Source organism: Macaca thibetana, chromosome 12, assembly GCF_024542745.1.
Source record: "Macaca thibetana thibetana isolate TM-01 chromosome 12, ASM2454274v1, whole genome shotgun sequence".
Classification (NCBI taxonomy): domain Eukaryota; kingdom Metazoa; phylum Chordata; class Mammalia; order Primates; family Cercopithecidae; genus Macaca; species Macaca thibetana.
In genome coordinates this window covers 26,264,967-26,284,744 of record NC_065589.1, presented here as the reverse complement: position 1 = coordinate 26,284,744, position 19,778 = coordinate 26,264,967, and the positions used below count along the sequence as shown (strand labels likewise).

The following is a 19,778-nucleotide window of genomic DNA, read 5'->3' as shown; positions in this document are numbered from 1 at the left end:
AGCACTTTAGGAGCCTAAGGCCGGCAGATCACTTCAGGTCAGCAGTTCAAGACCAGCTTGGCCAACATGGTGAAACCTCATCTCTACTAAAAACACAAAAAATAGCTGGGCATGGTGGCACACGCCTGTAAGCCTAGCTACTCAGGAAGCTGAGGCAGGAGAATTGCTTGAACCCAGGAGGCAGAAGTTGCAGTGAACCGAGATCATGCCATTGCACTCCAACCTGGGCAACACAGTGAGACTCTGTCTCAAAAATAATAATAAGAATATTTTTAAAAGCTAGTTCTCCAACTGACTGCATAAAGCAAGATTTTATATTTTTCAAAAAGTAAATAACTAAGCTTTCATTTTTCTAGAGGCAGAGGTGTCTATGCCTATAGCAAGCTGGAGGGGGTGCTGAGGAGGAATTCCAGAGTTGCCTGTTTTATGGAGGTGGGGTAGAGGGATGTAGGAATTTACTTTCATAATTCAGAAGCAGAGATTTGTGTCAGAAGTCTAAAAGGCATATACTGTCATAACATGGAAAAATGAAAAAAATTAAAAATAAAAGGCATATACTGCACATGTATACACGTAGGGATAAGAAAAAGAGACCCTGCTTTTTCAGAAATGTACAAGAGAAAATTAAAATAAAAACTCAAATAATATTGCACTAATTGTTAAAACGGAGCTGATTTCCTGGAAACCAGTGCTGAGGACCAAGGATGTGAGCAGACAGGATGCTAATGCTCTTTCCCAAATGGCTCTGACGGTCCGTGGTTTTCTATTATTGCATCTAGGAGTAGCAGGTCCCTTACTGTAAAGTATCTAGAAATCATTCAGGCTCTTAACCACTCAATTAGGGTAATTTATCCTTGCGATGAATGGGACCGTTCCTTCTCCCTGATTTAGTCTGGGTTGTGCCTCCATCGAATGCAGATGTAAATAGTTCTGTTTGGGGCAGAAAGCCAGCCTTGTATCCTCACCACCCCGAGGTCTGAACCTGCAGCTTGTAGCCTGGCTCTGTGCAAGGGGATGATTGTAAGTCCTCCAGGAACACAAAATAGCTAGCAGCCCCTCCATTTATCTTTCCCCCATGGACAGAACAAATTAGCAGAGAATTTGGACAGAATTTGCAGAGAATTTGGACCGAACACTAAAAAGAATAATCTGACAATAAGAAATGTGAAATGCTGGAGAAAGGGAAGGAAGGAATTGCCTTTTGCCCAGATCCACAGGAATCCCACACTTTGGGTGGTTATTTTGGTGCCATCTTAGTTGCAGTAGAGACAGGATGCAGGCCTCAAAGCTTACCTTTCCCCTACTCAGGAAATTCCTTAAGAACTGATTGGCCTTTTGTTTCTGTGTGTGCTATTTTATTTCAATCAGGGGTAGATCCCTTTCTTTTTCTACTGAAGACCACTCAGCTAGAAGAGAGGAAGGCAATTAGTGTCCATGTAAGAAAACATCAAATCAGCGTGAGGAAAGGCTAGAGGAGGAAAATACAAAATGTTTCATTTGTACCCTTTGAGAACTGAAAACCAGGAGCAATTTAACACGTAGGCAAACTGGGTGAAATAAGCTTTAGCTCCATGTGATGGGCAGCTGGATGTGGGGTTAGAGGAGCACAGAAAAAAAAAGAGAGAGAGAGGGAAAGATAAAAAGCAAATAGATGTGGCCAGGCATGGTGGCTCAAACCTGTAATCCCAGCACTTTGGGAGGTGGGCGGATCATGAGGTCAGGAGATCGAGACCATCCTGGCTAATATGGTGAAACTCCATCTCTACTAAAAATACAAAAAATTAACCGGGCTTGGTGGTGGGCGCCTGTAGTCCCAGCTACTCAGGAAACTGAGGCAGGAGAATGGCGTGAACCCAGGAGGCGGAGCTTGCAGTGAGCCGAGATGGCGCCACTGCACTCCAGCCTGGGCGACAGAGCAAGACTCCATCTAAAAAAAAAGGGGGGTGGAAATAGATGTAACTTACTATAATAAAATGAAAAAGAATGACACAAAGAGACAAAGCATACACATGTAGAATTAAGGAGTAGGCCGGGTGTGGTGGTTCACGCCTGTAATCCCAGCACTTTCGGAGGCCCAGGCAGGCAGATCACTTGAGGCCAGTAGTTCGAGACCAGCCTGGTCAACATGGTGAAACCCTGTCTCTACTAACAACACAAAAATTAGCCGGGCGTGGTGGCGAGTGCCTGTAATCCCAGCTACTTGGGAGGCTGAGGCGGGAGAATTGTTTGAAATCGGGAGGTGGAGATTACAGTAAGCCGAGATTGTACCATTGGACTCCAGCCTGGGCGACAGAGCAAGACTCTCAAAAAAAAAAAAAAAAAAAAAAAAAAAAATTAAGGAGTACAGAGGGGGCAAGTGAAACACAGAGACAGAGGGACAGAGGGACACAGGCAGCCTATCTATTCGCCCCCTTGTGGTCCTCAGGGACATTGCAGTCAGCCAATGACTTCTAATCCAACCTTAACATTTCACATCTGTAGACAAAAATGCACTGTGAACACTTACGGAATTTCCAGTGTGGTGGATTCAATTATATTAAGAGTAGACTACTGAGCAAAGGCTGATGGTGCTCCACTTGCTGGAGCTACAGTGGCCTGCTGGATAAGTAGAAGAAACTAGGATGCCTGAGATCAAGTTTGGACTCCAGTGTTCTCTATATCCTTGCACAAGCTACTTGGCTTCCCTTTGCCTTCATTGTCCCTTAATAATCATGAAAGAACATAATTTTTCCAATCTATGTCTCTGTAAATAAGCTGCCTCATATGCAGGAATAAATGGTCCATAAGAAAGTCCAGCCCAATGTGATGGCTCACACTTGAAATCTCAGCAATTTGGGAGGCCAAGGCAGGAGGATCACTTGAGCTCAGGAGTTCAAGACCAGCCTGGGCAACATAGTGAGACCCCATCTCTACAAAAAATAATCTTAAAAATTAGCCGGGCTTGGTGGCATGTGCCTGTAATTTCAGATAGTCAAGAGGCTGAGGTGAAATGATCCCTTGAGCTGAGAAGTTCAACGTTGCAGTGATTTATGATCATGTCACTGCATTCCAGCCTGGGGTGATAGCGCAAGATCATGTCTCAAAAAAAGAAAAAAGTAAAAGAAAGTTTAGTATATGACCTCAATTTTCTTTCTCTCTCTTTCTTTCTTTCTTTCTTTCTTTTTCTTTCTTTCTTTCTTTCTTTCTTTCTTTCTTTCTTTCTTTCTTTTTCTTTCTTTCTTTCTTTTTTCTTTCTCTCTTTCTTTTTTTCTCTTTCTTTCTTTCTTTTTTTTTTTGAGGGAGTCTCGCTTTGTCACCCAGGCTGGAGTGCAGTGGCATGATCTTGGCTCACTGCAACCTCCACTTCCTAAGTTCAAGCGATTCTCTTGCCTTGGCCTCCTGAGTAGCTGGGATTACAGGCATGTGCCACCATACTCAGCTAATTTTTTTGTATTTTTAATAGAGATGGAGTTTTACCACATCAGCCAGGCTGGTCTCAAATTCCTGACCTCAAGTGATCCGCCCGCCTCAGCCTCCTAAAGTGCTGGGATTACAGGAATAAGCCATCACGCCTAGCCAAACTCAAATTTCTAAGCCAACTTCATGTCCATTGTGGCCAACAGGAGGCGAGCAGGGGAGTTCTGCATGTGCATGTGCTGGACTCAGAGATTCAGGCTCCCTGAGATAGAGAGATGGTGCTGGGGCCACCTCCAAATAGCTTTCCAATCTGTCCATCCAGTTCCATCACCATCATCTCTTCCCCAAACTCCTGCAACGGCTTCCTAAGAGGTCCTCCTGTCGGCACTCTGCCCTCCTCTGGGGCTTTCTGCCCCAGAAAGCAAGAACCTTCCTGAGACACACAAGTTACTCCACTCTGGTGTGCATCTTATTAGGGGCCTCCTGTTGCTCTCAGAACAAATTCCCAATGTCTTTGTGTGGTACTGCAGAACCTGGATGTTATCTGTCCTATTTCTCTCCCCAGCCCCATCTTGTGTCCTTTTTATCCTCTTGCACTTCCTCCAGCCAAGCCATCCTCGCTTCCACTTCCCAAACATGCCCAGCTCAGCTCTTCCTTGCCTGGGCTCAATGTTGCTTGCCCTTGTAGCTCATTCAGAACCCGCGTCCCTCTGAGCTCCGCATGGCTGCCTCCTCTCCTCCTTCAGGTCTCCCCTGGGGACACCTTTCCTGCCACTCTGAAATAGTTCCATCTTAAGTGTCCAATTGGGCCCTCTGTTTAGGTCCCTCACAGCACTTATCATTTAGCTGATTTGTTTCTTTTTGTTTATTTTGTATGTGGGGGATCTGCCTCCCTAACTAAACTGTAAGCTTTATTTTAAAAGGGTGACGTCAGTATTGCAGCCTTGGTGCCTCTGCACACTGTGCGGCCCATAGTAGGTCCTTGAATTTTTGTTAAGTGAAAATAAGAATGAATGGATGAGGGCTAGGTGTGGTGGCTCACACATGTAATCAATCCCTTTGGGGGATCACTTTGGGAGGCTGAGACGGGTGGATCACTTGAGGCCAGGAGTTCGAGACCAGCCTGGGCAATATGGCAAAAGCCCGTCTCTACTAAAAATACAAAAAGTAGCCGGGCACGCTGGTGCACACCTGTAGTCCCAGTTACTTGGGAGGCTGAGGTGGGCGGATCATCTGAGCCCGGGAGGCAGAGTTTGCAGTGAGACAAGGTCACACCACTGCACTACAACCTGAATGACAGACTCAGCCCCTGTCTAAAAAAAAAAAAGAAGAAAAAGAACGAATGGATGAATGTGAATAATAAGTGGAATTTGCAATATTGAAGGAATAGAAAAAGTAAAATTTCTTAAGTCTAAAAACACTGGAGCAGGGTGTCTAGATGGGTGCTTTTAGCAAAGGACGGACAAAGCCATCCCAGCAAAAAATGTGCCAGGTTTGAGAGAGAGGCTTGTGAAGTAATCACAGCCACCAAGACCAGTTAGAGAAATTAAGACACTAAGAGAACTCTCACACCAAGCCATGGAATGCGTGGTGTAAAGAAATCACATGGAGATTCTGTCTTCATAAGACATTTAGAGTTGAGGGAGAAGGAGGGCTAGACGGAGGCAGACAAGAGGAGGAAGAAAAACGGAACTGTCAGACTCCAAGCAATTAAGTCCATCAGAATGGAACAACCGCTAAGGAAGGTGAATTTCTTGGCTTATAAACCTTTACATTACTCCTCTGTGCTTTGGATATGCAAATGTCTTTGCCAACTGGCAGCATCTGAGAGGGGAATAGCCTCCTTTTCCACCCAAAGTCTTGCATCTGCTCCTGAATCTCATCACAGCACTCTAGGTGTAATTAACCTGAGCGATGACATGCCCTAGGGGTGGCTGTCAAAAAGGCTCTCTCCAAAGGGCTGTCAAGCGCTCTCTAGGGAATCCTTGCTGAGGGAAGAGGGAAGCCCAGTACTTACATCACTAGCAGGTAAGCTCCAGAGAGAGGAACTTGAAGCTGCTTTAGGTGCCCAGACATACACTGTCAGGCAAGGGCAAGCATTTAATTAGTATCTAGAAAGAGCCCTACCAGGGGACCGAGGTGCCTCATTCCAGCCTGGCCTCTGCCTGGTCTATGACATCAAGCACAGCTAACTTCTCGGGGCTTCCATTTCTTTAGCTCTAAAGACAGATTAATGCTCTCTAAGGTCCTTTCTAAATCCCACTTTATGGGTTAGGAAAAGAAAATGAGATAGATTCTCTGGAAATGTATTCGTAGTGCTGCTATTACACTTTGAGGACCCCAGAGTACACAAGGTGGATAATTAAGAGTTATAGACTGGAAAGAATATGTCTTAGATGCAACTCTTGTCCTCAAGGGACCAAGAATCCAAGATAACCTAGAGATGGTGTTGTGGAATCCTAAGGGACTTTGGTTGAACCTGAGAATGACAAATTCACATTATTTGGATCCTTTTGTAAACGTTGCCTTTTTGCACCTGTATTTCACACTAAACTTTCAGCTTATTGAGAGTTCAGCATATTTCAGGGAAGGATGAAAAGAAGGAAGGAAAAGGGAGGGAGGGAGGATAAAATTCCTTTGACTGGAGAGTTAGAAGTCAGGGTTCTTGGCCAGGCACAGTGGCTCACGCCTGTAATCCTAGCAATTTGGGAGGCTGAGGCGGGTGGATCACTTGAGCCCAGGAGTTCAAGACTAGCCTGTCCAACATGGTGACACCCCGTCTCTACTAAAAGTACAAAATTTAGCTGGGCATGGTGGTTTGCATCTGTAATCCCAGCTACTCAGAAGGCTGAGGTAGGAGAATTGCTTGAATCCAGGAGGCAGAAGTTGCAGTGAACCGAGATCGCGCCACTGCACTCCAGCCTGGGTGACCCATCGAGACTCCGCCTCAAAACACACAAAAAAAAGAAGAAGAAGAAGTCGGAGTTCTTTGGATGCAAGCAACAGAGACTGACTTTGGTTAATTAGAGTCTCCCTACTCCAAAAATAAAAATAAAGAATTCACTGGAAGGCTAGAGGTAGTTCACAGAATAGCAAAATCAAGGCTCAGGAATAACAGGGGCAGGGTGACTCTCGCAGCTAGGTGACAGGAACTAAGGAACAGACTCCATTCAAAGCCACTGCTGGGCTCTATCAGCTCCGTTGTCTTTTTCTCATTGTATCATATCCTTATAGATTAAGTTCCCAGAAGGAGGGGTCTGGTGTTTTCCCTCATGTTTTGCATCCACTACTTTCCCCGAGGGTGAGGCCCTCTGATGAACACTCTCCCAAGTCTGCAGGAAGTTGGGGAGGGATGGTTACTCCAAAGAGAGATGGGAAATCGATGTTTCTTCCACCTGGGGAAGTAGCTTTGGCAAAAGCGAGGCATTCTTCTGGGGTGGCAGCAAGACTGCCATTTGGCCGGGGACCCCGCTGGGGGCTGGCAATACTCTGCTTGCAGTGGGTTCTGGAGCCAGGCTGCTTTCCTGGGAGAAAGGGGTGTGTTTTTACAACACACAAAGGTGCTGCTATGGACTGAACTGTGTGCCCCTGAGATTCATATACTGAAGCCCTAACCCCTACTGTGACCATATTTGGAGACAAGACCTGCAAGGAGGGAATGAAGATTCAGTGAGGTCCTAAGGGCGAGGCTCTGATATGACAGGATCAGCGTCCTAACAAGGGACACCAGAGGGGCCTGTGCTCTCTCCCTCTCCACTGCATGAGGACATAGAGAGGAGAGGAAGAGAGTCCTCACCAGAAACCAAATCGGCCTTGATCTTGGACTTTGCAGCCTCCAAAATTGTGAGAAGATAAATTTCTGTTGTTTAAGCCACCCGGTCTATGGTGGTGGTTTTTTTTTTTTTTTTTTTTTTTTTTTTTTTTGAGCCTGAGCAGACTAACACAGGTGCCATATGGACTGGCAGCCGATCTGGCCTCTATTCCCTCACCTATGAAACCAGATGGTCTCTAAAGCCCCTTCTAGCTTTAAAATGCAGTGTGTCAATATATCCGTGAATCATCTATCAATGCATATTTGCTTGCTGCTCAACTAAGTCCTGAGCTACTGATAATAGGAGGCTGTTAAGTAAAATACAGTATGCCGAGTTACATTTGAATTTCAGATGTGTTTAAATCCATTTTTAGTGCAAGTATATCCCACACAATATTTGGGACAAATATTTGAGACATTTGTTATAGCTGGCTGTTCTAGTTATTTGTCTTCTGTTCTCCAAGTACTGTAACCTTTTGGAGGGAGAAAAACTGGACCTTACTCATCTCTGGATTCCCTTATAGTGGTGTCTGCCAGCTTTTTGGATTTCACAGACTAAACATTATTGGATTAAGTTTTGGAAGAAAAAACAACTTTTTATTTTGCCCAATAGAGGTATTTACGATAATCATCACTTTACTAAAGAAAAACCAGTTAAACTTTAAAACCTATTAAATAGACCCTCAGGATTTTATAATTAATTGTAAAAATTTAGTTTTACAACATATTCATTCCATTGTCCTTTTGTTTGCTTGTTTCTAAGGCAACCAGGTGACGCTTCCAACCATTTTGGCACTGCTCAGTGCTTAGGTAACCAGTATTCGGGAGCTTCAGCTGTGCTGTGTTTGGTTGAAGGTCTTACATGACTTCTGGACATTTTTGCTTATCCGCTAGAAAGCTCAAGGTCAAATTGGAGCTTGATTGCTACAACTGTCTTCTCCTCTCTTTTCACTCCTTGTTTCCTATGTTTTCTTCCAGGCCTTTAAACTTTTTTTTACTAAATGAATTTTCATTATAATCTACCTTAAGAACTGGTGAAATAATAGTTTTTTAAAAAGCCTTGCATACATTAAGACTTCAGTAAACGATGCTATTGACAAAGCAAAAGATGTAACTGTTGAGTGGGATCTAATTAGTTTACTTTCTGAAGAGGATTATTCCCCCCAAATGCATTTTTTGTTGTTGTTGAGATGGAGTTTCACTCTTGTCGCCCAGGCTGAAGTGCAATGGCATGATCTCAGCTCACTGCAACCTTCGCCTCTGGGGTTCAAGTGATTCTCCTGCCTCAGCCTCCCGAGTAGCTGGAATTACAGGCGTGCACCACCACACCTGGCTAATTTTTCTATTAGATGGGGTTTTGTAGAGTTGGAGTTTCACCATGTTGGCTAGGCTAGTCTCGAACTCTGGACCTCAGGTGATCCTGCCCACCTTGGCCTCCCAAAGTGCTGGGATTATAGGCATGAGCCACTACACCCGGCCTCAAATGCATATTTTAATTTCCTATTCTTAGAATTTTAGAATGGTAGAGCTAGAAAGGTAATTACATCTTCTAACTCAATTCCAGACTTACTGAATTGGAATTTCTGGGGTAAGATCTGTGAATCTACAAGAATTCTAGGATCTAAGATTAGGATCCGCTGGTCCACAGGCCCTCTTAGCATATGTCATAGCAGGATATCATTTTACAGGTGAGACGACTGAGGCCCAGGAAAGTGAAGTGATGGTCATATGAATTGGTGACAGACATGAGTCAAGTGCACAGCACTCAGCTTTCTTAGCAAATTAACTGACTCTGTTGGGAGACAGGAAGGGCAGGGACAGGTGTTCATTAACTAGTTTCTGTTCACACTATATAGTAGGAAATGAGCACTGGGTATAGAGAAATGGACGATATAAGAGATTTACCTCAAATAATAACAACATTCCTCTCTTACCTGTTCCGGGATTTCACAGTTCACTAAGCACTTCCCCTCATAATGCCCTGCTTTGATTCTAATAACAAGGGGATTTACCAAGGTGGTATTGTTTTCTACATTTACTTTACAGATGAGAAAATGGAGGCCCAGTCACTGGGTATGTCAGGTCAAAAAAAGGGCAGAGCTGAGATTTGAATACTTTCTACTACTAAACCTCACACAAATCCCCTAAGACAGGCAATGTCTTTGTTATTTAAGAAAAATGGGCCAGGCGCAATGGCTCACACCTGTAATCCCAGCACTTTGGGAGACCAAGGCAGGTGGATCACTTGAGGTCAGGAGTTCGAAATCAGCCTGGCCAACATGGTGAAACTCTGTCTCTACTAAAAATACAAAAATTAACCAGGCATGGTGGCGTGCACCCATAATCCCAGCTATTTGGGAGGCTGAGGCAGGAGAATCATTTGAACCCAGGAGGCGGAGGCTGCAGTGAGCCAAGATCACACCACTGCACTCAGTCTGGGCAACAGAATGAGACTCTGTCAAAAAGAAAACAAAAAGCAAGGAAGGAAGGAGGAAGGAAGATTACTTATTGCTTCAAAAGTCACACAAGTTCTACATTATTACTTTAGAAAATTCAAATCATTCTGAAAAATAAAGATTAAAAAGCTGAAAACTGTATTCCATGCCACACTGCTCCTGGACAGTTTGGTGAGTTTTCAAGTTTCCTTCCCAGACCTTTATGAGTTTACATACATGTATAGGTGAGAATTAAAAAAACAAACAAAAAAAAGAATCAAACTACACACATTGCTGTGCTTCCTTTTTCTTAGCATGTCTTGTCCATTTTTTTCCAAATCCTTTAGTAGACATGTTTGTTTTTAAATAAGCCATGTTTGAAAATAGAACAATAGCAACATTGATATGCACACTGATGATAAAGAAATATTATATTTATCACCAATGGTGCTCAGGATAGCTCAGGATGTTTGTGCTCAGGATGGGGTAAAGTGACTCAAGTCTCATGACTCTTCTCTCAAGAGGAGGGACTATGGAATCAGAATCACAAGCTAGCTTAATAAAGCCTTGAGAAATATTATCAACTAGCTGTCTCAATTTCCCCCTCTGTAAAATGGGGACAAGAATGTGTTCCATAGGGTGTTGTGCGGTTAAATGAGGTGACTCATATTTATGCTAAACGCAGTGACTGATGACCGCAATGATGACGACGATGGCAGGCGGGCGCAGCGGGTAGGGCTTAAATTGCAAGTGTAGCAACACCAGGAATGGATGCCCCGGGGAGATACTTTTTATTAAGAGCTGCCAAGTTAGTATGGCTGTCTGGGATGCCCTCTGGAGACACGAGACTCCGGATTTGGGAACCTCAATGTCCCAGGCTTTCAGGACCTGGCGTTTGGCTAAACCTCTGGAGAACTACAACTTCCAGGGTGCACCACTTTCTCGCCGCCCATGACGTTGCAGCTCCCGTTTCTCGCCAGGCTCCCGTCCCGAACTACAAGTCCCAGAAGACCCTGCAGCCCTGCTCGCGTTCTCGTCTTACTTTTGGAAGCGAAACTGAGGCCGCGTTGCCTGCTGGGAAGTGTAGTTCAGCGGTAGCCGAGCCCCTCAGACCTGGCCGCTACAATAAGGCGGGTGAACTCGCAGCGCTTGAATACCCAGGGCCTAACCGTCCACTCGGAAGACTGGCCCCTCTCGGGAGGCTCTGGAGTCGCGCCTGGGGTCAGGGCCGGGGGCTAATGCGGCTCGCGTTCTGGGCCTCCCTGGGTGAGAAAGTGGTAGACTGGCAGGAAGGCGGCGGAGGCGGACGAGACCAATGCCAGCCTGGAGGAGGAAGTGGGCCAGTGGGAAGGGTGAATCCAAGTGGAGATCGTAGGGGTGGGAGTGGGGCGTGGCGCCCGCTTACCTTGAGGCCGGGTGAGGCGCGCCCCGAAATGCCGGGGAGGTAGAGGTCCCTGCCTAGAGAGGAAGAGCGGCGCCCATGTGGCGGGATGGATTTATGGTTTGGGGCTGATCAGTGGGTCTTATGGCCTCATCTCCCTGGTTAATGGAGACAGCTCACCAGGCCTGGGATTTGGGGAGTTTGGAGGTGCAGGAGATCCCTGGTTGGAAACTTAGGCAGTAGTGTGTTACCCAGCGAGACTGAGGGCTTCTGCTGTGCACCTCCAAAACCTTTCCCTAACCTCTTCACCCCTTCCTAACTGCTAATGGTTGAAGAAGGTGGAAGTTCTCTGGGGATAGATACTTCGTGGTGGGGGAGTGGGGAGAGGGATTGGGTTCTGGCCAAAGGGAGCCCCAGCAGGGAAGGAAGCCTTTGAACCCTATAGCTGCCCAGAGGCCTAAGCAGTGCTACTGGAGTACCCTTACATCGTCATTCTAACCATTACACAGCATTACATTAGATGCAGGCTATTTAGTCTGAACCAAGCCAGACAAATTGGTGTCCTGCCCCCTGCTTCTAAAATACTGTAAAAATGTCTCAGCTCATAGGAAAATAAATATTCCGGGTGAATTCACGGAAAAAAATAATCAGGATGCAATATGGAATGTTTACAATGTTACTACTTTATAATAAATTCTTATGTCTCCTAAATATGTGCCATATGGTTATGGATGAAAAAAAAATCCGAACTATATACCCTAAATTATTAATTTCAACTCTGGTTATTGATGGCTGGTAAGATAACAGATTAATTTTATTCTTTTTTTGTTTACATCTTTATGTAGCATCTTAATTTGCACAGTAAACACATAATTTTTTTTTCTGCCCCTTATTTTCCCAGGAGAGTTAGTCAGTTGTCCCATGTGTTGTGTTTTGGAAATCAGGTACTAAGGCCAGCTGCTGTGGCTTGCACTGAGCCACAGGCAGACTGATGTGCCAGGAATGATAAAGAGGGGTGAATGTGAGGGGAGAATTTAGTGTGCAGTCTATGGGAGGCTAATGCTTTCTTTCCTTCTTCTAGGTTGGAAAGAGACTATTTTAGCAAGTGTCACGCCATGGTATGTGGTTGGTTGGTCTATTTCAGTCTAATCTATTATGCTTTCTGGTTAAAAATGTGACCTTTCTCATTATCCTGATGGATTTAAGTTGCACTGCATAACTTTGTTAGGTTCTAATAACTCACCTTGGCTGGGCCATGGGAAGGAAAGAAATATTGCCTCGGAAATGCCTTTTTAGCTTTAGATTTGCTTTTTGCTTTTTTTTTTTTTTCTGAGAATTTTGCTCTTGTCATCCAGGCTGGAGTGCGGTGTCATGATCTTGGCTTACTGCAACCTCTGCCTCCCAGGATCAAGCAATTCTCCTGCCTCAGCTTCCCAAGTAGCTGGGATTACAGGCATGCACCACCACGCCTGGCTAATTTTGTATTTTTAGTAGAGACGGGGTTTCACCATGTTGGCCAGGCTGGTCTCAAACTCCTGACCTCAAGTGATCTGCCTGCCTCAGCTTCCCAAAGTGCTAGGATTACAGGCATGAGCCACCATACCTGGCCTGCTTTTTGCTTTTTGATCAGGATCTTTATTTTATCATATGCTACCTACTATTTCAGAGTGTGTACAATTATAAAAGAAACTTTAATATATCCTTTAGTTGTGTGCATTATGCATTTTCCGGGACAAAAGCTTGTTAAAATCATGGTTGGAGCATGGCAATTAATACATGTAATGTTCATTTAATTCTGCTTACTTTCTTCCACAGCTTTTGCCAATTTTTCCAATTAAAGATTGACATTCCTGCATAAGCATTTCTCTGTGAAAATGTCCTTGCCTCTTACAGAGGAGCAGAGGAAAAAGATTGAAGAGAATCGACAAAAGGCTCTCGCCCGTAGAGCCGAGAAGTTATTGGCAGAACAGCATCAGAGGACTAGCTCGGGCACCTCCATTGCTGGCAACCTATCCCAGGCCAAGCAAGGCCCATCCCAAAATTTCCCAAGGGAGTCTTGTAAGCCAGTGAGCCATGGTGTAATTTTCAAGCAACAGAATCTCAGTAGCTCATCTAATGCTGACCAAAGACCTCATGATTCCCACAGTTTTCAAGCAAAGGGAATGTGGAAAAAGCCAGAAGAAATGCCAGCTGCCTGCCCAGGCCACAGCCCACGAAGTCAAATGGCTCTCACTGGAATCTCTCCTCCCTTGGCACAAAGTCCTCCAGAGGTCCCTAAACAGCAGCTCTTGAGTTATGAGTTAGGTCAAGGTCATGCCGAGGCTTCACCTGAGATCAGGTTCACACCCTTTGCTCACCCAACTCATGAGCCTTTGGCCAAAGCAAAGAATTCCCAAGAGACACCAGCTCATTCCTCTGGACAGCCTCCCAGGGATGCTAAGTTAGAGGCCGAGACAGCAAAAGCCTCCACCTCGAATATCCATTTGAGCTCAGGGACAGAAGGAAGACTCCAACAGAAGTCAGGGTCCTCAGTGGAAAAAGGAGTGATCTCTCAGAAGGGAAAGTGCATAAGGAACGGCGATCGTTTCCAGGTGTTAATTGGGTACAATGCGGAACTCATTGCAGTGTTTAAGAGCCTGCCCAGCAAGAGATATGGTAATGTCTTTGTTCTTCAGGTGTTTGGTGTTTTTTTTTTTCTTATTTTTGGAGTCTCTTTTAATCTAACGTTTCTCATAAATATTAAGAGAGTGCATTGGCACATTCTGTCCATCCAGTTGTTAAAAATTTTTCAATTTTAGCTTGTGTTTCCCTTCATAATAGTCATTCCCTCAAACAGCTGCCAAACTTGATGGTTGTCACATGGCCATCTGGAGAATGGTTGAATGTTACTGAGAAGACGCTTCCTCTGCCAGGTGCTTTATATGCATTGTAGCACTTAAGCTGAACAGCAGTTTTTTTGAAATAAGTAGATGTAATGTCAGTTTTTAAGGCGATGGAACTGGCTCAGCAAGAGTAAGTGACAGGCCCAGTTTCATTGGTCTGGAAAGGCAGCGTCAGGATGTGACCAGCTCAATTACAGCCTGGAGCCATTGCTCCTCATACTGCTTTTCCTGACCACACTATGACCTGGAGAACTTGGATTCTAGTCCTAACTCTGCCCTCAGTCCACTTAGGTGAAGTTCATAACTTCTCAGGGCCTGAGTTGGATTCCACTACATGGAATAAAAGAATTATCTATATTTACTGTTTGTCCTCTACAGAGATTTTTATAGATCAGTGGGGGCTTGCTGGTCAGCTGTTTTGAACTTGGCGTGCATTCATTGATTCATTTAGAAGACAAGCTTGTGTTGAGTGCCCAAGTACAAATTGTAACCACAGTCATCAGCTCGCTGTTTTGTTTCAGATCCTGACACCAAGACGTGGAACTTCAGCATGAATGACTATAGTGCCCTGAGTAAGTAGGCACATGGCTGTCCCTCATGGAGGGCGACCCTGGCGCTGAAAATCTTTAGAGTATCACATGTAGTCTAGCTTATGGTATGCATGGCTTTACAGGTGGTGAAAGCTTTCAGGGCACCACCCCACACTCCTTCCCACTATGTCTAGCCTAATGAAGCAGCTCTGTGGGTGAAGGCCATTGGTAATATTAACAAAAGCTAGCAGTAAATGATGCTTGCTATGTGTTAGGCAATTCTAAGTCCCTTAAGCTAACTTTTATTCCTTATAATAACTTTTACAGATGGCAAAACTGAGGCCCAGGGAGGATAAGTCAGTAACACAGGGTCACATAGCCAATAAGTTGTACAACTGGGATTCAAACCCAGACAGTATGACTTCAGACTACATGTTCCCACCAGACTATGCTGGCCCCAGCAGTGACAGGCAGCTCAGGCAGCCTGCCAGCCCCTGCTCCCAGGAAGGTAACAGTTCAGCAAACAGCACAGATCCTCAGAGTACTCTCTGTGCAGCGAACTACTCAAAAATGCAAGGAGGGGGCATTGGCCAGGCAAGTTCTAATGCAGTGTCTGGTCATAGTCAGTACCTGGTTACGTCCCTCTGTCTTCTGAGAAAACTATCATACACTGAAGTTTTTGTCACTTGATCCTGGCGCATGGAGCCTGCACACGTGTGTTAAAGCGTCAGCCATGTGTGTTTTCATCTTCCATGTATTCTACTCTTCTCCCCCACCTGCCATTTCTACACCCTCTCTTCCTCCCCCCAGCTTAAGAAGGGAAAAGATAAGGATGTATGCTTAGGCCGATTTGCAGATTTGGGGCATGAGGTAGGATGATCTGGAGGCACCAGTACAGTTTGTGGGGAGGGTGGTTTGGGCCAGTGATGGGACAGCTCCCTGTAGAATTTCCTGGTTTTCTCCTTGGCCTCTTGAAATGTGTACATTAGGCGGTATCTCTTTCTTTGGTAGCTGCTAGCGTGTTCGTTTGCGAGGGCTGCCGTGACAAAGTACCACTGACTGGGTGGCTTAAACAATAGAAGTTTATTTTTTCACAGTCCTGGAGGCTGGAAGCCTGAGATTGGTAGGGTTGGTTTCTTCAGAGGCCTCTCTCCATGCCCTGCGGCGGCTGCCTTCTCTCTGTGTCCTTGTGTGGATTTTCCTTTGTGTGTGCAAATCCCTAGCATCTCTCCCTTTTCTTAGAAGAACACCATTCATTGGACTGTTGCCCACCTTGGTGACCTCATTTACCTTATTAATCTTTAAAGGCCCTGTCTCCATATACAATCACATTCTGAGGTCCTGTGCTATGTGTTTAACATGAATTTCGGAGGGACACAGTTCAATCTGTAACCCTGCTTGCTGCTAGCTCCGTCTAGAGAGGGCTCATTTTTTAATCCATTTGTTTGGTGTTGGAAGGGGGAGACCCAAGGCTCTGAATAAAGATTGCAGATTTTGATGCCTGGTATTCTCATTGCTGGTGATTTTAAACCAGTGGTTTCACCTGTTGCGGTTGTTTGTTTTGTCTTTTACGCTTGTTGTGATCACGGTGCCTGGTGGCTTAGATGACTCCTGCTTTTGCAGATTCATTTAGGTTTTTTGTCTGATATCATTACTTTTTTTTTTCTTTTGAGACAGAGTCTCACTCTGTCACCCAGGCTGGAGTGCAGTGGCGCAGTCTTGACTCCCTGCAACTTCTGCCTTCTGGGTTCAAGTGATTCTCCTGCCTCAGCCTCTTGAGTAGCTGGGATTTCAGGCGTATACCACCACGCCTGGCTAATTTTTGTATTTTTAGTAGAGATGGGGCTTCCTCCATGTTGGCTAGGCTGGTCTTGAACCCCTGACCTCAGGTGATCCACCTGCCTCAGCCTCCAAAAGTGCTGGGATTATAGGTGTGAGCCACTGTGCCTGACTACCATTGCTTTGTGTAATGCTCACATGTTTTGAAAACCATGTTTATTGGGTACAAAATTCTGCCTATATACTTCTCAATGAAGCTTACAGAAGTGAAAAAAAAAAATTTCCATATAGCTTTTAGATGAATTTTTCTGATTGTTTGACTCCTCTATATCTTTACCAATGTGTTACACACTTGGCCTTTTGCCTGCTTGAAATTTCTTGCCATAATTATGGATTTGTGAATTTCTCCTTGTATTTCTAAGTTTCAGATAGGTTCATGATTGTGTGTCGTGATTGGCTTTTTATCAGTATAACATATAAAATTGTCTCTGTATCAGTCTTTTTGTCATTTTGCTTTAGGTGTATCTCTGGATTTTGCTTCATTAACCCTACCACATACTCACTGTAGAACATATTTTGACTGTGAAGAAGAAAAACTATCCCCTGTAATCTCCCCACTCAACTAACCATTATTAACATTTTGGTTTCATATCCTCCAGCCTTTTTTCTGTGCATTAAAATATCAAGTTTTATATATGCATATACTTTTTATTTTGCCCTTTTAATTTAATGCTCCAGCATAAAGCATATTTATTTTACTGAATGTTAACAGTTAATTCTAAGTGATGAAAATGTGTCCATTATCATAATGGGCCATTTTGGCCTTCACATAATGGTTTCGTGTTGTTGAATTACTTTTGTCTTTTCCAAAATTTTTAGTACAAAATAAATTTTAATAGCTATATAACATTCTGTCTTACGAATGTGTCGTACATTGCTTAAATTGTTTTTTTTTTTTTTTCCTGCTTGATTTTAATTTGCTGCCAGTTTTTCCAGTTTTAAAGCTGGAGAGGAACACCTTCATACCTAAGTTTTGGTCTGTATTTTCAATTGGTAGTTGGGATAGATTCCCAGAAGTTGAATCATTATTCTTAGAGCTCTTGCTATAATTGCCAAATTGTTTTCTAGAAGGTTTTATTCCCAACTAGCAATATGGTTGTCTAATTGTTTCTCATCAATTTTGATAAGTAATTTTGACAAGTTTGATAAGTAAAAAAGTCTCTTATTTTTCTGATTATTTGTGAAGGTGAACATTTCTTCAAATGTTTGTTAGTCTTCTTCCTCCTGTTTTGAATTGGTTACATCTCTATCCTCTTCTTTTGTGGTCTTAGTACTTTTTTAAAGCATAAGCTCTTTTTATATTTCTTTACTCAGGGTTTTTGCCTTTCACTTCAGTGTGTGTCTGTTGACAGCTTAGTGTTATACAGTTGAATTTGTTAATTATAAAAATGCATCTGTAGTAGATGAAATAATGTTTAGAACTGTGCGTTTGTGACCTGGTGATCCTGGTCCTCACTCCTTTCTTCTCTGAGCAGTAGACAGAGTAGCGACCTAGGAGTGGGCTTAACTGGGTGATTTGTGGTGTGCTGACCTCAGTGGCTTCTCCAACACAGTGCCAGAAATTATCTAATAAGTTTATTCATCCTGGTAAGCTTCCTCTTTCCCTTGTTAATTTCTGAATTTTAAATTTTTTGATTTGAAAAATGTAGGGAGGCCAGGTATGGTGCCTCACGCCTGTAATACCAGCACTTCAGGAGGCTCAGGCGGGTAGATGGCTTGAGCTTAGGGGTTTGATACCAGCCTGGGCAACATAGCGAAACCCTGTCTCGACAAAAAATACGAAAGTTAACCCCATGTGGTGGTACACACCTGTGGTCCCAGCTACTGGGGAGTCTGAGGTGGAGGATGGTTTGAGCCAGGGAGTTTGAGGCTGTAGTAAGCCCTGATCATGGCACTGCACTCCAGCCTGGGTGACAGAGCAAGACCCTGTCTCAAAAAAAAAAAAAAGAAAAACTTAAGGAGATGGAAAGTTACATTCAACAAATATTGAAATTCCCAAAGCCCCAACTAGAAAACACTTTCAAGCCTTCCTAATCTAACAGTGCCTTTTCTTGCCTTCCTGCCAAACCTAGTGCCTCTTGAACATGTCCCTTCCCCACTTTCTCCCTCTTCCCTTGCCTGTGTTTCAAAGCCACATCATAGCCCTCTGCTTTATCACTTCTGTTCGATTCTTCTTCTTTGGCAGTGAAAGCAGCCCAGAGCCTCCCCACGGTCAACCTGCAGCCTCTGGAATGGGCCTATGGCAGCAGCGAGTCACCCTCCACCAGCAGTGAGGGACAGGCCGGCCTTCCATCAGCTCCGTCGCTTTCCTTTGTCAAAGGGCGATGCATGCTCATATCCAGGGCCTACTTCGAGGCAGACATCGGATATTCACAGGACCTGATTGCGCTTTTTAAACAGATGGATTCCAGAAGATACGGCAAGTAATTGGTCTTTGTCTGATTCCCCGAATGTGTAGTATGGTCTGTGATCTCAACATAGGGTGTTTTTCTCTACCTTGAATATTCAAAATTTACTTTCTTGGGAAAGCCTTCCCGTTCTGCTCCTCTTCCTATAGAAAGATGACACGTTAATTATTCCAGATAGTAAACATACAGTGGCGGCTGTTTTGTCATTAAGGCCTTCCAAAGAGAAGACCCCATAATTTCCCCCTGGTCAATGCCTTCTTGGTGGAAGCAGGTAAATTCCTGCTTCAGCCATTTAAAACCCATCTGTTTTTATTTTGGCCTTTGCAGAGCAAAAAAACAGGTGGTTGCCATAAAAATAAATGCTTTTCCATATGCAAACTTCGTGGTTTTCAAACTTGAGCCTGCAGGGAACCGCCTGCAGGGGATGTTAAAACGCAGATCGCTGGGCCCCACTACCGGAGTTTCTGATTCTGGAACTTGAGCGTGGAGCCAAAAATTTGCGTTTCTCACAAGTTCTCTGAGCTGGTGCTGCTGCTGGTGATGGTGCCATAGTTTGAAAATGCTGATAGTTCTCCTCTCGGCCTGCCCGTCAGCATCACGGGGCCACTTTAGAAACACCGATGCCTAGTTCTTATCCAGATAAGTTGATTTATTTTGTCTGAGGTGGGGCTTGGACATTGCTGTTTTGTTTGTTTGTTTCATTTTTTTTTTAAATCTTCAGATGAGCCTAATTATAAGCCAGTGTTGAAATCTACTGGCCAAGGCAGAATAGTTTTGCTGTATTTTATTTATTTTTGAGACAGAGTTTCACTCGGTTGCCCACGCTGGAGTGCAGTGGCACAATCCTGGCTCATTGCAACCTCTGCCTCCTCGGTTCAAGTGATTTTCCTGCCTCAGCCTCCTGAGTAGCAGGGACTACAGGCACCCGCCACCACACTGGGCTAATTTTTGTATTTTTAGTAGAGGCGGAGTTTCACCATGTTGGCCAGGCTGATCTCGAACTTCTCCGCCCGCCTTGGCCTCCCAAAGTGCTGGGATTAATTACAGGCGTGAGCCACCACGCCTGGTCGTTTTGCTTTATCTTTTTGTGAGGTTC

At 44.4% G+C, this 19,778-nt stretch overlaps 2 protein-coding genes across 3 annotated transcripts in view; both read left to right on the top strand.

The window, feature by feature from the left end:
- The window catches only part of RPL37A (ribosomal protein L37a), a 308,451-nt gene that overhangs the window by 212,623 nt on the left and 76,050 nt on the right, over nucleotides 1-19,778 (top strand). The gene's annotated exons all lie outside the window — the stretch shown is intronic.
- The window catches only part of SMARCAL1 (SWI/SNF related, matrix associated, actin dependent regulator of chromatin, subfamily a like 1), a 66,114-nt gene continuing 57,014 nt past the window's right edge, over nucleotides 10,679-19,778 (top strand). Inside the window, exons 1-5 of one of the 2 annotated variants that reach the window (XM_050751261.1) lie at nucleotides 10,679-10,863; nucleotides 12,105-12,141; nucleotides 12,839-13,678; nucleotides 14,427-14,477; nucleotides 18,460-18,693. In XM_050751261.1, the coding sequence (XP_050607218.1) occupies nucleotides 12,898-13,678; nucleotides 14,427-14,477; nucleotides 18,460-18,693 (1,066 nt within the window). In that variant the 5' untranslated portion in view covers nucleotides 10,679-10,863; nucleotides 12,105-12,141; nucleotides 12,839-12,897. Of the gene's footprint in view, nucleotides 10,909-12,104; nucleotides 12,142-12,838; nucleotides 13,679-14,426; nucleotides 14,478-18,459; nucleotides 18,694-19,778 lie in introns of both variants that reach the window. The other variant, XM_050751260.1, reaches the window with a different exon arrangement.